This window comes from Saccopteryx bilineata, chromosome 8 (genome assembly GCF_036850765.1).
Source record: "Saccopteryx bilineata isolate mSacBil1 chromosome 8, mSacBil1_pri_phased_curated, whole genome shotgun sequence".
NCBI lineage: Eukaryota > Metazoa > Chordata > Mammalia > Chiroptera > Emballonuridae > Saccopteryx > Saccopteryx bilineata.
Genome location: NC_089497.1, coordinates 51,073,396 through 51,088,430, shown reverse-complemented (window position 1 = coordinate 51,088,430; position 15,035 = coordinate 51,073,396). Strand labels below are relative to the sequence as shown.

Sequence of the window (15,035 nt, the reverse complement as noted above, 5' to 3'; positions counted from 1 at the left end):
TGATGAAGTTGTGAAACATCTATTATTTCTCTATAATAAATATACAATAGTATAGTAATGAAAATGTTTTACATTTTCTGATGCTCTGATCTCTTCCAAGGATAACATTTAGAGTATCTGGACTAGAGGAATGAGTGGATTGCATAAAGAATATATTTTCCTTTAAAATAAAACAAAAAAATATTTTTATTTTAGTTTTTGGGTTAAAATTTTCTATACACATGGCCCTGGCTGGTTGGCTCAGTGGTAGAGCATCGGCCTGGCGTATAGATGTCCTGGGTTTAATTCTTGGTCAGGGCACACAGGAGAAGCACCCGTCTGCTTCTCCACCCTTCCCCCTACCTTCTCTTTATTTCTCACTTCCCCTCCCACAGCTATGGCTCCATTGGAGCAAGTTGGCCCAGGTGCTGAGGCTCCATGGCCTCTCAGGCACTAAAATGGCTCTGGTTGCAGCGGAGCAAGGGCCCGAGATGAGCAGAGCATCACCCCTATTGGGCTTGCCAGGTGGATTCTGGTCAGGTGCATATGGGAGTCTGTCTCTCTGCCTCCCCGCTTCTCATTTAAGAAAAATACAAAAAAAAATTTATACACATATTTAATGTCATTAAGTTCTACATGTTTGATGAGATAAACAAACAGTAGTACCTCAACCCATTTCTCTTTCTTTAAAGGCAGTTTACTTTTAGCTTAGTATTTTGGTGTTTCCTCATATCTAAACATGCCTACTATTAATAATCTTGATGTTTTATTCTTTGAATTAGATATCACCTCTTTTTATTCTAACAGGCTAACAGGGTTTTAGTTCTCTTTGCTCCTTATCCATTCTCTTGATGAAATATAATTTTAAGTTTGGTTTAATTAACAGTCATTTACATTTTTTTTTCTTACAGGCATACAGATCAATGGAACAGTCATTTACATTTTTATGACTACAAATAGTATTGGAGCTCAGACATTGTTTTTAACTTAGTTTTCTTTGCACTTCAGTATACTCTAAATAAGACTTACTGCCATTTATTCACATTTCCTCCCAAGATGTTTATTCCTATTAATTTCATTTTCACAAAGAAAATTCTCCTAGATTCTCTGATTTGTTCTTTTATGAACCAGTTGCCCTGTACTCCTAAAACACAGTTTTCATCCTAGAATATCTCCTTTCACCTCTGTCCTTTATTAAACCTCTGTTTCTTGTATTCCATGTCTCTCTTGTCTTGGTTTTGTGCCATCTTTTGTTGGAATAAATCATTCAGTAGCTCCCTAGGAAAAGATATGTGGGAGGTAAACTTATTGAAAAAGTCTTTTGATCTCTCATACATGATTGATAGTTTAGCTGGATATAGAATTATAAACTGAAAATAATTTACCTTCAAAATTTGTGAAGACATTGGTCTTATTGCCTTTTAGCTTTCATTGTCTAAAGCTGCTGATTTCTGATCCTTCATATGAGTGGTCTCTTTCTCTTTTTCTCTCTCTCTCCCTGGAAATATATAGAATCTTTTAGTCTGTGTTCTGAAATTTCATGATCATGTACTTTGGTTTCATTCTGCTTTTATTCATCATTCTGTCTAGTCCTCTGAATCTAAGAATTTATACTCATTAAAATTGAGAAATCTTTTGATTTATGTCTTACTACTCCCCTCCTCATCAATACTTTTTCTTGGTTGTCTTTTTTTCCCCTTGAAAATCCAGTTTATATGTAGGACCTATGGATTAGCTCTATAATTTTCTTATCTTTTATTTATTTTTTGCTATGTATTGAGAAGATTTTCTCATTATCATCTTTTGAACCCTATTAAGAGGTTTTCATTTTTGCTCTCATATTTATAAATTCTAAGGATGTCTTCATTTTTAAGTTGTCTGATGGATATATGTTCATACCATTCCAAAAATAGTGGTGGTAATTTTGTTCTTTGAGGTTTTCTCATGCTGAGTTTTCTTTATACTTTTTTATTTCTAATTTTCAATATTCTCTCTTAAATCTTTTACTATATTACATTTTCCCCTGATAATTTGTTTCAAATACTCTTTTGGTTCTTTTCATCTCAGTCTGAATACCATTCTTGGTGAGGTTAATTCTTGGTTTACTCTTTATGTTTACGAGTAGGGTTTCAAAAGCTTGTGGGTGGAATTTACCAACTCCAAGTTTCATTGTAGGGTCATCATGCAGAGCTTTCTGTAGGTAGTCCCCCATGTTGGTGTTGTAGGTCCTCTTGGGACAGTCATATTTTCTAGAGAAGACTTTTTCATTCCATGCATGGATGTTAAGGCCTTATGCCAGCACTCTCCAACCTGAGTAGGGGAAAGGCTTCAAACGTTCAGAAAGAAGACATTCACTTGATCACTCTTGCTTTAGAGCAGGGGTAGTCAACCTTTTTATACTTACCGCCCACTTTTGTATCTCTGTTAGTAGTAAAATTTTCTAACCGCCCACCGGTTCCACAGTAATGGTGATTTATAAAGTAGGGAAGTAACTTTACTTTATAAAATTTATAAAGCAGAGTTACAGCAAGTTAAAGCATATAATAATAATTACTTACCAAGTACTTTATGTTGGATTTTCACTAAGTTTGGCAGAATAAATCTTTATAAAACAACTTACTATAGTTAAATCTATCTTTTTTTTATGAGCATTGTGCTAAGTATTTAATGTTTTTTTAATTTTAATGAGGTGATATTGATAAATCAGAGTACATATGTTCTGAGAAAACATCTCTAGGTTATTTTGACATTTATTTTTTTATTTATACTTTGGTTGCTCCACTACCACCCACCATGAAAGCTGGAATGCCCACTAGTGGGCGGTAGGGACCAGGTTGACTACCACTGCTTTAGAGCAATACCTTTACCTTTAGCTGTGCCTGGTGTTTTATAGTCCAGAGACACTTCTTTTACCTTCTCCAGAGAATAAAACTTGAGTTGCCTGTCAAGGTAACAAAAAGTGTGGACTTCAAGAGGGTATCTAGAGGTACAGTTGTTTCTTAGGCAGCTGTCATCTAATCCTCCTTATTTCAGCTACCTCCTTCTTGTCTCCATCACCGTCTTTTCCAGAGGTACCTGGTGCTGTTAATTTCTGAGCCTTTTGAAGTTTCTGTGGAGTAAGTTCTATAGGTTCTTGTCTTTTTCTACTGCCAGCTTAAGATTTGGCTTTCCCAGATCTGTTACTTCATTTACCACTTATGCATCTACTTTTCAGCTTCCAAAATTAATTTTGTTGCAGCTGAGCCCTCTCTTGTTCTTTCTGTTCTTTTGTTTTATGCTTTTAAAAATGCCTTTATTTTAGCTGTAGTAATGTTTCTGGAGTGGGTAAACAGATCAAGGCCCCCTCTTTGCTCAAAAATCCTGACATTTTTTTTACTACCAAACTTTTTAATTAGTATTGGGGATAAAGTGTTTGGAGATACACCTGGAATACAGATACTCAGTTTTGCTGGTTAAAGTCAAGTCCATCATCATTGTGTCATCATCATCATCATCATCTTCATTAATGTTATGTGTGTAACACATTACCATATTTCCTCATGTAGAAGACACACATTTTTTCAAAAAAATTGGGGTCTAAAAACTGGGTGCATCTTGCCTGACCTGTGGTGGCGCAGTGGATAAAGCATCGACCTGGAAATGCTGAGGTCGCTGGTTCGAAACCCTGGGCTTGCCTGGTCAAGGCACATATAGGAGTTGATGCTTCCAGCTCCTCCCCCCTTCTCTCTCTGTCTCACTCTCTCTCTCTCTCTCCCCCCTCTCTAAAAATGAATTTAAAACAAAACAAAACAAAAAAAAACAACAAAAAAACTGGGTGCATCTTATACAGTGATTGTAGAAGTGTGGCATTTCAAATGCCATAAATGGAACTGAGGACAAGGCAATATATGAAGACAGTGATAAGTCATTCAGACACAGATGAGAACAGGCTAATGGATGGGAGTTATGACAGTGATGAGGAGTTGTATGAATTTTATGATGAGTAAAACTTGAGTTCAATAACTTTATGAAATACATTATTTTTCAAATTTTGGGCCCCAAAATTACGGTGCATCTTTTTTTTTTTTTCTGAAGCTGGAAACAGGGAGAGACAGTCAGACAGACTCCCGCATGTGCCCGACCGGGATCCACCCGGCACGCCCACCAGGGGGCGATGCTCTGCCCACCAGGGGGCGATGCTCTGCCCATCCTGGGCATCGCCATGTTGCGACCAGAGCCACTCTAGTGCCTGAGGCAGAGGCCACAGAGCCATCCCCAGCGCCCAGGCCATCTTTGCTCCAATGGAGCCTTGGCTGCGGGAGGGGAAGAGAGAGACAGAGAGGAAGGCACGGCGGAGGGGTGGAGAAGCAAATGGGCGCTTCTCCTGTGTGCCCTGGCTGGGAATCGAACCCGGGTCCTCCGCACGCTAGGCCGACGCTCTACCGCTGAGCCAACCGGCCAGGGCCAAGGTGCATCTTATACATGGGAAATACGATAATTTTTTTATTTTTTTTTATTTTTCCTCTTCTTATGATAGGGACTCTATCTTCATTTTATAGGTGAGGGAAATTAAGGCTTAGAGGGTGTGAGGAACATGCAGAGGGTCACACAACCTGTGTGAGCAGGATAACTGATTCCAAAGCCTAAGTGCTCTTACCCTGTGGGCCCAGGCATCACCACGTTCTTCATATCATAATCATCAGATAAGGTAGGGTAGCCTGACCAGGTGGTGGCTCAGTGGATAGAGCATCGGACTGGGATGCAGAGGACCCAGGTTCATGACCCCGAGGTCGCCAGCTTGAGCACGGGCTGATCTGGTTTGAGCAAAAGCTCACCAGCTTGGACCCAAGGTCGCTGGCTTGAGCAAGGGGTTCCTCCATCTGCTGAAGACCCCACGGTCAACGCACATATAAGAAAGCAATCAATGAACAACTAAGGTGTCGCAACAAAAAACTAATGATTGATGCTTCTCATCTCTCTCCGTTCCTGTCTGTCTGTCCCTGTCTATCCCTCTCTCTGACTCTCTCTCTCTGTCTCTGTAAAAAATAAAAAAGGTAGCGTAAAGGTTGGCATTCATATAAGAAAGTTTAGGAACCCAATCAGGGTACATGGCTAAATAGAAAACCAGTCTGTGTTGATACTTTTTGTTCTAGGGAATTACCACTCACAAAGAAGCTTTCTGTCCCTTAGGTCTCTCCCATGTCAGAATTGTTGATCCAGAGGGAACTTAGGATGTTGGGAGCAGGGGCCAGGGATAGAAGTTACAGGAATGGTAGGCCCTACAGCCCTGATGGCAGCTTTGTGGAGTGATTCCCATCAACCTGGCTGCTTATATTTCACCATTCTAGAGATTCATGCTACAGCGATATGTCAGTTGACTGCTAGGTGCTGGTCGTCTGCTGTGGTGTCTGACTGATTTAGGGAGCTGCTAATTCACTTATAGCTGGGTGAAAGAAGAAATATGATGAATCTCCCTTTTACTTTCCTCTTGGTTAAAGCTGAAGGAATTGAAGAATCTGCAGCAGCAGTACTTAGAGATTAACCAGGAGGTCACTGAGTTACATCCACTGAAGGCTCAACTTCAGCAATATCAAGATAAAACAAAATCATTACAGATTATACAAGAAGAGCTCAAGCAGGAAAACCTCTCCTGGCAGCATGAGCTACATCAACTCAGGTACGACGATCTCTGCTCTTTGGCTTCTTTTTCCAGTTTTCTATTTTTCTTTTTAACTTTTTAATATGAAATAATTATAGATGTATATAGGAAGTTGTAAAAATAGTACAGAGAGCTCTCATGTGCCCTTCATGCAGTTTCCTCTAATGGTCACATCTTACTTAACTCTAATACAGTATCAAAACCAGGAAATTGACATTGGTATGATTTAAAGACCTAATTGTATTTCACCAATTTTATATTCATTTGCTGTGTGTGTATAGTTCTCTGCAGTCTTACCATATATGTAGATTCATGTAACTACCACCACAACTCAGATATACATAACTGTTTGTTTCATCAACACAAATATGTCCCCTGTGCCACTAATTTATAGTCACGCTCTTACCCCTCCCTCCTCTCCACCCTCTCATCCCTAATCTCTGGCAGCTACTAATCTGTTCTCCATCTCTATAATATTGTCATTCTGAGACTGTTTTATAAGTGGAATCATACAATATGTAACCTCTTTAAATAAGCTTTTTCACACATCATAATGCCCTGAGATCCATCAACTTTGTTGTATGTTGTCAGTAGTTCATTCTTTTTATTGACAAATTGTATTCCATGTTATGAATATATTGCTTTTAACAATTTACTCATTAAAGAACTTGAGTCATTTCTAATTTTTAGCTATTATAAACAAAGTTGCTATAAACATTTGTGTATAGGTTTTTATGTGGACAGTATGTTTTCATTTCTCTGAGATAATTACCCAGAAGTGCAATTGCTAGGTTATATGGTAAGTATAATGTTTTGTTTTTTAAAAGGCTGTAAAACTATATTCCAGAATGACTATACCATTTTATATTCCAACCAGCAATATATGAGTGATCCATCTTCAATGTCAAATGCTGTGTCCTTGTCAGCATTTGATATTAATTAATATGTAATGTGGTTTTAATTTGCATAATGGCTAATAATGTTGACCATCTTTTATGTGCTTGTGTGACAGTCCTTTATCCTTTTTGATGAAATGTTTGTTCATGTGTTTTGTCCATTTTTTCTATTTAACTTTTTTTTTTTTACTGTGGAGTTTTACGAGTTTTTTATATATTCTGGATACAAGTTCTTTGTTAGACATGTGATTTGCCAGTATTTTTTTCTGTCTGCAGCTTATCTTTTTTATCTTTTTAACAAGGCCTTTTTAATTTTTGACATACACAATTTATTGCTCATTTTTCTCTTTCTTCAGATTCATCCATTTCTCTTGTTTTCTCTCCAGTTCACTGATACCTTTCGTCTGTCACCTCCATTTTACTGTTGAGCCCGCTGAGTTCCCTTTTTATTTTGCATATGGTATTTTTAAGTTCTAAAGTATTCGTTCAGTTCTTCTGTATGTGTTCTATATTTTTGCTGAGGCTTTCTCTAGTTTTGTTTGTTTCCAGTGTGTTAGTAATTGCTTGTTGAAATATTTATATGACTGCTTTAAAATCCTTGTAATGTAATTCCACCATCTGTGTCATCTCATTGTAATCTGATGATTTTCTTTTGTTAATCAAATTTTGATTTCCCTGGCGGTTAGAATGTGACATCCTTGATTCTTATTATGGTGGGTTCAGTTATATCCTGAACATTTTGGAAATTGTTATAAGACTCGAAGTCTTATTTAAGTCATCTACTTTAGTGAACTTCTACTGATCCCACACCAGCAGGGGACGAGGGGCATGGCCGCTTCACTGCCAGATGAAGGGTGAAGTCCAGAGGGTTCCACACTCAGCCTCCTTTGATAGCTCTAAAGAGAAGGAGTACCCCGATATTGCCAGGAAGAGGTGAAGTCCTGGCTCCCCGCTTGTACTGCACTGACAGCACAATCAGTGGAGAGGGTCATCTCATTACTGTCCAGTGAGAGTAGAAGTCCAACCTGTGGTCCCATACCACTATGGGATGTGGAAGTCACCTTATTATTACTGGGCAGTGGTGAAAGTCCAGGCTCCCTACTCAGTCTCCACTGACACTACAGAGGATGGTTGAGGAGGGGTACCTTGTTACCACTGCATAGTGCCCAAAGTCCAAACTTTCCTCTTGACCTTTTAAATACTGCCTCTGCAGGGACAGGAAGGAGCGCTCCATTCCCTTCTCATGGATGGAGATGGATGCCCAGATCTCACTTGTTTTCTGCATGACACCCCAATAGGGGTGGGGTCAGTCAGAGAGAGGCACCTCTTTACCATTGGGTGGTGGCGGCAGTCCAGGTTACACACTTGGCTTTTCCTGATAGCACCTGGCAGGGAGGGTGAGGTGCATCTAGTTACCTCTAGGCAAGGATGTACTTCTGTTACCGGGATTGGGAAGGTACTGGGGGTTTTCCATGGTGTTCACCTGGAGTTGAGTGTCTCGCCAGGCTGCCCCTTCCTGGTGCACTGGCAAGTGAGCAGAGTGTTCTTGGCACTCAGTGTTTCCAGGCTGTAGGATATTCCAACACCCAGTTTCAGTTACATGGAATTAAAGAACCAGGTCATTCCTCAAGGACTAGGCTCCCTAGCTGGTACACCTTCTTTTCTTCATCTCTCTAAGTCTTGTTTGTTTTTGTATATAATTCCTAGGTTTATATGGTTGTTGTTTTGTTTTTTTAATCTATATTTAATGGGAGGAATAAGGAGAAATGCATCTATACTATCTCGTGTGGAACCAGTAATCTAACCCCCTTTCTTTTAAAGAAACAGATGAATTACTGCTACATGACACTATCAGGGCAGAAAAAATTAAGATAGGAGCTGTAATTCTGGTTGGGTTTTGTTTGTTTGTTTGTTTTTTGTTTGTGTGTTTTTTTCATTTTTCTGAAGCTGGAAACAGGGAGAGACAGTCAGACAGACTCCTGCATGCGCCCGACCGGGATCCACTCGGCACGCCCACCAGGGGCGACGCTCTGCCCAGAGCCACTCTAGCGCCTGAGGCAGAGGCCACAGAGCCATCCCCAGCGCCCGGGCCATCTTTGCTCCAATGGAGCCTTGGCTGCGGGAGGGGAAGAGAGAGACAGAGAGGAAAGCGCGGCGGAGGGGTGGAGAAGCAAATGGGCGCTTCTCCTGTGTGCCCTGGCCGGGAATCGAACCCGGGTCCTCCGCACGCTAGGCCAACGCTCTACCTTAATTCAGTGTTTTTAACAAATTTGACCCAAAGAAAAAAGGTAAAGCATAAATACTTAACAGCACATAAAAACAGGTCCTACTGTAACCTCATTGTTGGGACTTTATTATTATTTAGCTTAATATATGGTACATGCCATCTTATTAAATTAAACCCAGAGCTTTCAAGATTTGCTACTAAAAGGAGAATCTCCATGTTGAAAGGCACTGCCAATTAATCAGCAGCTGCTTTGGCTCACCAGTTGCTACAGGACAACCACAGGCAAGCAAATACAGAAAATAAGAGGTGCAGTCTACATTCCTCCCAGCTTACAAAGGGCAACCAGGATGATAGATGCCAATATAATAAAGTAATTATTGTAACAACTGTAGGAGACCTCTTCGTGTATACAAGGGGTTTATTTCTTCATAGATCCTAGGTGTACATGCACTTTACTGATACACTATTTCAAAATAAACCTTAAGCAAAGTATATAGAGGAAAGCGCTTTATAGAATTTGGTGATTTAAATTTTATGGAGTAAAGATTTTTGTTTATCATCATTATGAACGTTCTTATAAGTCAGTGGTAGTCAACCTGGTCCCTACTGCCCACTAGTGGGCATTCCAGCTTTCATGGTGGGTGGTAGTGGAGCAACCAAAGTATAAATAAAAAGATAGATTTAACTATAGTAAATTGTTTTATAAAGATTTATTCTGCCAAACTTAGTGAAAATCCTACATAAAGTACTTGGTAAGTAGTTATTATTATAATATATGCTTTAACTCTGCTTTATAAATTTTATAAAGTAAAGTTACTTCCCTACTTTATAAATCATCAAGACTGTGGAGCTGGTGGGCGGTTAGAAAATTTTACTACTAACAGAGATACAAAAGTGGGCAGTAGGTATAAAAAGGTTGACTACCCCTGTTATAAGTGAATGTATATCAAACTCATTCATTAAGGTTGGCAGATTCCCAAGGTAATACAAGAACACATTTTTGTTTTGTTTTGATCAAATGATGATGATTTCAGAGAAGGTAAAACCTGTGTGTTTTTGCTCTCTGGGAATACAAATTTCTTCTGTTTATTCTTTCTGAAATTGAACCTCAAAAGAAAAGATAAATTGCCCCATTTTAACCTCAGCTGCCCCCACCCCCTCAGAGAATACTGCCCCTGCTTTATTTTGTTAGACTCTTCATTTATCATAAAGAGATGGGCTCTCAGTGTGTCATCCTTCAGATACACATTGATGCTGACTATTGACTAGGGCCCTCCAGAGATGATTGGTGTCACCTTGCTATCTCTCATATCTAGATCACCTGGATCTACAAAAATCTTAAGTGTCCAGTTACCAGTGTAAACCTACTGTGGTAGACTGCAAGTGGCAAAAAGCCTTTGTAGATTCCACGCTTAGCAAAAGGCTAAGTTCTTGCCCCTCCACCTCCATATTGGCTATGATGCTAAGTATTTGCACCCACTTCATTTGCTTGCTGGAAGCAATTTACATGATCTTCCTCTCACTCTTTGTTTGTTCAGATGTTGGTTGATTTTACCTATGCATGGTGGGGGGGAGGGGATTCCTGTTTTTGCCTCAGATGTGTGACTTTGTATCAAAGACCTTCTTTGCATATGACTATATAATAAAGCAGGGGTCCCCAAACTTTTTACACAGGGAGCCAGTTCACTGTCCCTCAGACCATTGGAGGGCCAGACTATAAAAAAACTATGAACAAATCCCTATGCACACTACACATATCTTATTTTAAAGTAAAAAAACAAAATGGGAACGAATACAATATTTAAAATAGAGAACAAGTAAATTTAAATCAACAAACTGACCAGTATTTCAATGGGAACTATGCTCCTCTCACTGACCACCAATGAAAGAGGTGCCCCTTCCGGGTGTGCGGTGGGGGCCGGATAAATGGCCTCAGGGGGCCGCATGCGGCCCGCGGGCCGTAGTTTGGGGACCCCTGTAATAAAGCATACTCGGGGCTATGGGGCACTCGGGTATTGCCATCAGCATTGAAGAGGCCTCCCAATCCCAGTGAGTCTATTTTCTTAATTCTGCCCTGTTCTCCCTGGGGACCCAGAGTTACTAGCTGCGCTGGTCCACAGCAACCTACAAAGGGCTGCAAAGCATTAAGGGCTTATTTTTCAGCCACCTGTTCCTCTTTATATTTCCTAAAAAGGGTATTCCTAAAGGGCACTTTATTTATAAAGTTGATCTTTGGGGAAGAGAAAAAGGGAGATAAGAAACAATTTCTGCCTTATTGATCCTTTTTGCCCTCATTTTCTCCCTTTCCACCTTTCTTTTAGCCTTTTTCTCTTTCCCTTTCACCTTTGGAAAGAAGCAAAATTATACATCAAGTGAATATGAGTAAATTTGGAAAGGAAAGGAAGACAGTTTACTTCATTGTTCGAGGGAAAAAGGATATGAAAACCGAGTTGATTTCACTGACATTAGGATCAGCTTCTTTAGCTAATCTTGGAGATGCCCTGCCCTATCTTGCTTTTGAAATACTGGGGAGAAATGGGCTTTTTAACCATGAAAAAGTTGAAACATGTTATTCAATATTCTGTGGGCCTTGGGTTTGGCTTCTCAGGAGAGCCTGGATTTATACCATAACCCTTCTCTTCCACTTGTGGTTACTGTTTTGCTTATTCTGCTGTGTTCCTGTGCTCTCTTACTTAAGGGGTCAGTGTGGGATAGCCCTTTTTATGTCTGAGTTCTGTCAAGTAATTAGGTTTGTTCCTTAGCCCCATGCTCTACTGAGGGCTCTTTCCACACCATAACCATAGTAGCCTTGTAATAAAAATTTATTTTAGCCTGACCAGGCGGTGGCACAGTGGATAGAGCATTGGACTGGGATGCAGAGGACCCAGGTTCGAGACCCCGAGGTCGTCAGCTTGAGTGCAGGCTCATCTGGTTTGAGCAAAAGCTCACCAGCTTGGACCCAAGGTTGCTGGCTCGAGCAAGGGGTTACTCGGTCAGTTGTAGCCCCATGGTCAAGGCACATATGAGAAAGCAATCAATAAACCACTAAGATGTCGCAACGAAAAACTGATGATTAGCCCTGGCTGGTTGGCTCAGCGGTAGAGCGTCGGCCTGGCGTGTGGGGGACCCGGGTTCGATTCCCAGCCAGGGCACATAGGAGAAGCACCCATTTGCTTCTCCACCCCCCCCCTCCTTCCTCTCTGTCTCTCTTCCCCTCCCGCAGCCAAGGCTCCATTGGAGCAAAGATGGCCCGGGCGCTTGGGATGGCTCCTTGGCCCCTGCCCCAGGCGCTAGAATGGCTCTGGTCACAGCAGAGCGATGCCCCGGAGGGGCAGAGCATCGCCCCCTGGTGGGCAGAGCGTCGCCCCTGGTGGGCGTGCCGGGTGGATCCTGGTCGGGCGCATGCGGGAGTCTGTCTGACTGTCTCTCCCCGTTTCCAGCTTCAGAAAAATACAAAAAAAAAAGAAAAGAAAAACTGATGATTGATGCTTCTCATCTCTCTCTGTTCCTGTCTGTCCCTATCTATCCCTCTCTCTGACTCTCTCTCGGTCTCTGTTAAAAAAAAAAAAATAGTTTATAAATTTTAGTTCTGCCTTTTTGAAAAATATTTTGACTATAATCCAAGTTATCTCCTAGGCAAGCAGGATTACTTCATAACAGATATGTATCAATTAGAAAATTACCTGATACAGTATACAGATGAAGTGTTGTAGAATTGAGCACCTGAAACCTGGATAATTTTGTTAACCAGTGTCACCCCAATAAATTCAATAAAAGGGGAAAAAAGAAAATTACTTTTATTTGTAGAGAGTATGAAAAAAAAGTCAGATGCAATTCAGATCTTCTATTATTGGAAAAAAATAGACATTAGTGCTATTGAACATGAAGAGATACTATAGAAATTTGCTTATTATTTTAATGTTTTTTTTTTTCAGGTATAGTATAGAGACAAGTAGAACTAAACAATATGACAGAGGCAGTTTTTTTCTGGTGCTAAAGAACATTAGCTGGGATCAAAAAGAATCTTCCCTCTTGGTCAAATTCAGAGAATAAATGAATAGAAACATCAGCCACTGATATTTACTGAGTGATTACAGTGTGCCACTCTCTATGTTTGGTTCATGACGTCAAATATCTCATTAAATTCCTACAATCCTAAGGAGTAGGTAGTTTATTCCTATTTTACCATAAGGTTCAGAGAGATTAACTTGAAATGTGAGTTTCATGCCTAGTGTGTGATAGAGCCGCTGTTTAAACCCAGGTCCATCAGACTACCGAGACAGCCTCATAGCCATGATGCTACTGCATCCTTTCTGACAAATCAGTGCTTTCCCATTGCTTACAGAGGTTTTATTGAGCGTGTGTTCAGTGCCTCACAGGATCTGACCTCATCCTCATTTCCTACCTATCTACTTGACACACTATCGACTACAGCAAACAAAATTCACTCTATGTAGTATGTTCATTCTTGTTCCTTTTACTCAGTTTGTTCCCAGAACCTGGAATGCTTTTCCCGTTATGTAAACCTGAGTCATTGTTCAGGGTTCAGACTAAATGCCTGCTTTTCTGGGAAGTATTTCCCAGTATTTCCAGCTGAATTTTTTTGCACTTTTAAGCCCTTTGTTGACATATATACATTTAAAACAAATCACAGATCTTAAGTGTATAGTTTTCTTTTTTTATAGTTTCCATAAATTGAACACTTTCATATAATGAACCCACATCAAGAAACATTATTTGTTTATTTGTCATTTATACTTCAATAAAGCTGAAAAATATAAAATTAAAATAAAAAAGAAACAATAACATCCCAGAAACAATCCTTTATGTCCCCTCCCAGTCACTGTATACCCAAAGAATAACCACTATCCTGATTTCTAACACCAAATACTTATTCTAAGTGTTGTTGGTATTCAATATTAGTTTCAGGTGTACAATATAGTGATTTGACATCTACCTCAGTGTGATGACCACACTGTCTAGTAACCATCTGTCACTGTGTAAACTTATCACAGTGGTATTGACTATATTTCCCTTCACCTTTTTTTTTTTCCACAGGAAGAGTCAGAGAGAGGGACAGATAGGGACAGACAGACAGGAAGGGAGAGAGATGAGAAGCATCAATTCTTCATTGTGGCATCTTAGTTGTTTGTTAATTGCTTGTTCATTGATTGCTTTCTCATATGTGCCTTGACTGGGGGTTACAGCAGGGTGAGTGACCTCTTGCTCAAGCCAGTGAACTTTGGGCTCAAGCCAGCGACCACAGGGTCATGTCTATGATCCCACGCTCAAGCCAGCGACTCTGAGCTCAAGTTGGTGAGCCTTGCTCAAGCCACATGAGCCTGCGCTCAAGCCGGCAACCTCGGAGTTTTGAACCTGGGTCCTCCATGTCCCAGTTCGAGGCTCCATCCACTGTGCCACCACCTGGTCAGGCTCCCTTCACCTTTTTTAATCATCTGCCCATACTCCTCCCCTCTGGCAACCTTCAGTTTGTTCTCTGTATTTATGCGCCTGTTTTTATTTGTTTTGTTTGCTTTTTTAGATTCCATATATAAGTGAAACCATGCAGTATTTGCCCTTCTGTGACTTATTTCACTTAGCATAATACCTTCTAGGTTCATCCATGTTATTATTGCAAATGGCAAGATTTCATTCCTTTTTATTGATGAGTAATATTCCATTGTGTGTGTGTACACATATACATATATACACACACACACTACATTTTCTTTATCTCTTCATTAATTAATGGGCACCTAAGTTGGTTACTTCTAAATCTTGTCTATTGTAGACAATGCTTCAGTGAACATAAGGGTATATGTATCTTTTCTAAGTAATGTGTTTATTTTCTGCAGATACTCAAAAGTGGAATTGCTGGGTCATAGGGTAGATCTATTTTTAGTTTTTTGAGCAATTCTTTGTACTGTTTTCTACGGTGGCACCAGTGTGCATTTCCACCAGCAGTGCACCACTGTTCCCTTCTCTCACACCCTCACCAACAGCAGTTGTTGGTTGATTTATTACGGATAGCCATTCTGACTGCAGTGATATCTCATTGGGTTTTTTTTTTTAATATTAATATTTTTTTATTAAATTTAATGCAGTGACATTGATAAATCAGGGTACATATGTTGAGAGAAAATATCTCTAGATTATTTTGACATTTGATTGTGCTGTATACCCCTCCCGCAAAGTTAAATTGTCTTCTGTCACCTTCTATCTGGTTTTCTTTGTGCCCCTCCCCTCCCCTAACCCCTCTCTCCTTCTTCACCCCCTCCCCCCTCCCCCAACCCCC

The 15,035-nt window shown here is 40.2% G+C and overlaps 1 protein-coding gene across 6 annotated transcripts in view; it reads left to right on the top strand.

Annotated features, from left to right (window-relative positions):
* The window catches only part of GOLGB1 (golgin B1), a 73,672-nt gene that overhangs the window by 45,435 nt on the left and 13,202 nt on the right, over positions 1-15,035 (top strand). For all 6 annotated transcript variants that reach the window (XM_066241438.1, XM_066241437.1, XM_066241436.1 and 3 more), the window contains one exon: positions 5,457-5,635. In XM_066241438.1, coding sequence (XP_066097535.1) covers positions 5,457-5,635 — 179 coding nt within the window. The remainder of the gene's footprint in view (positions 1-5,456; positions 5,636-15,035) is intronic.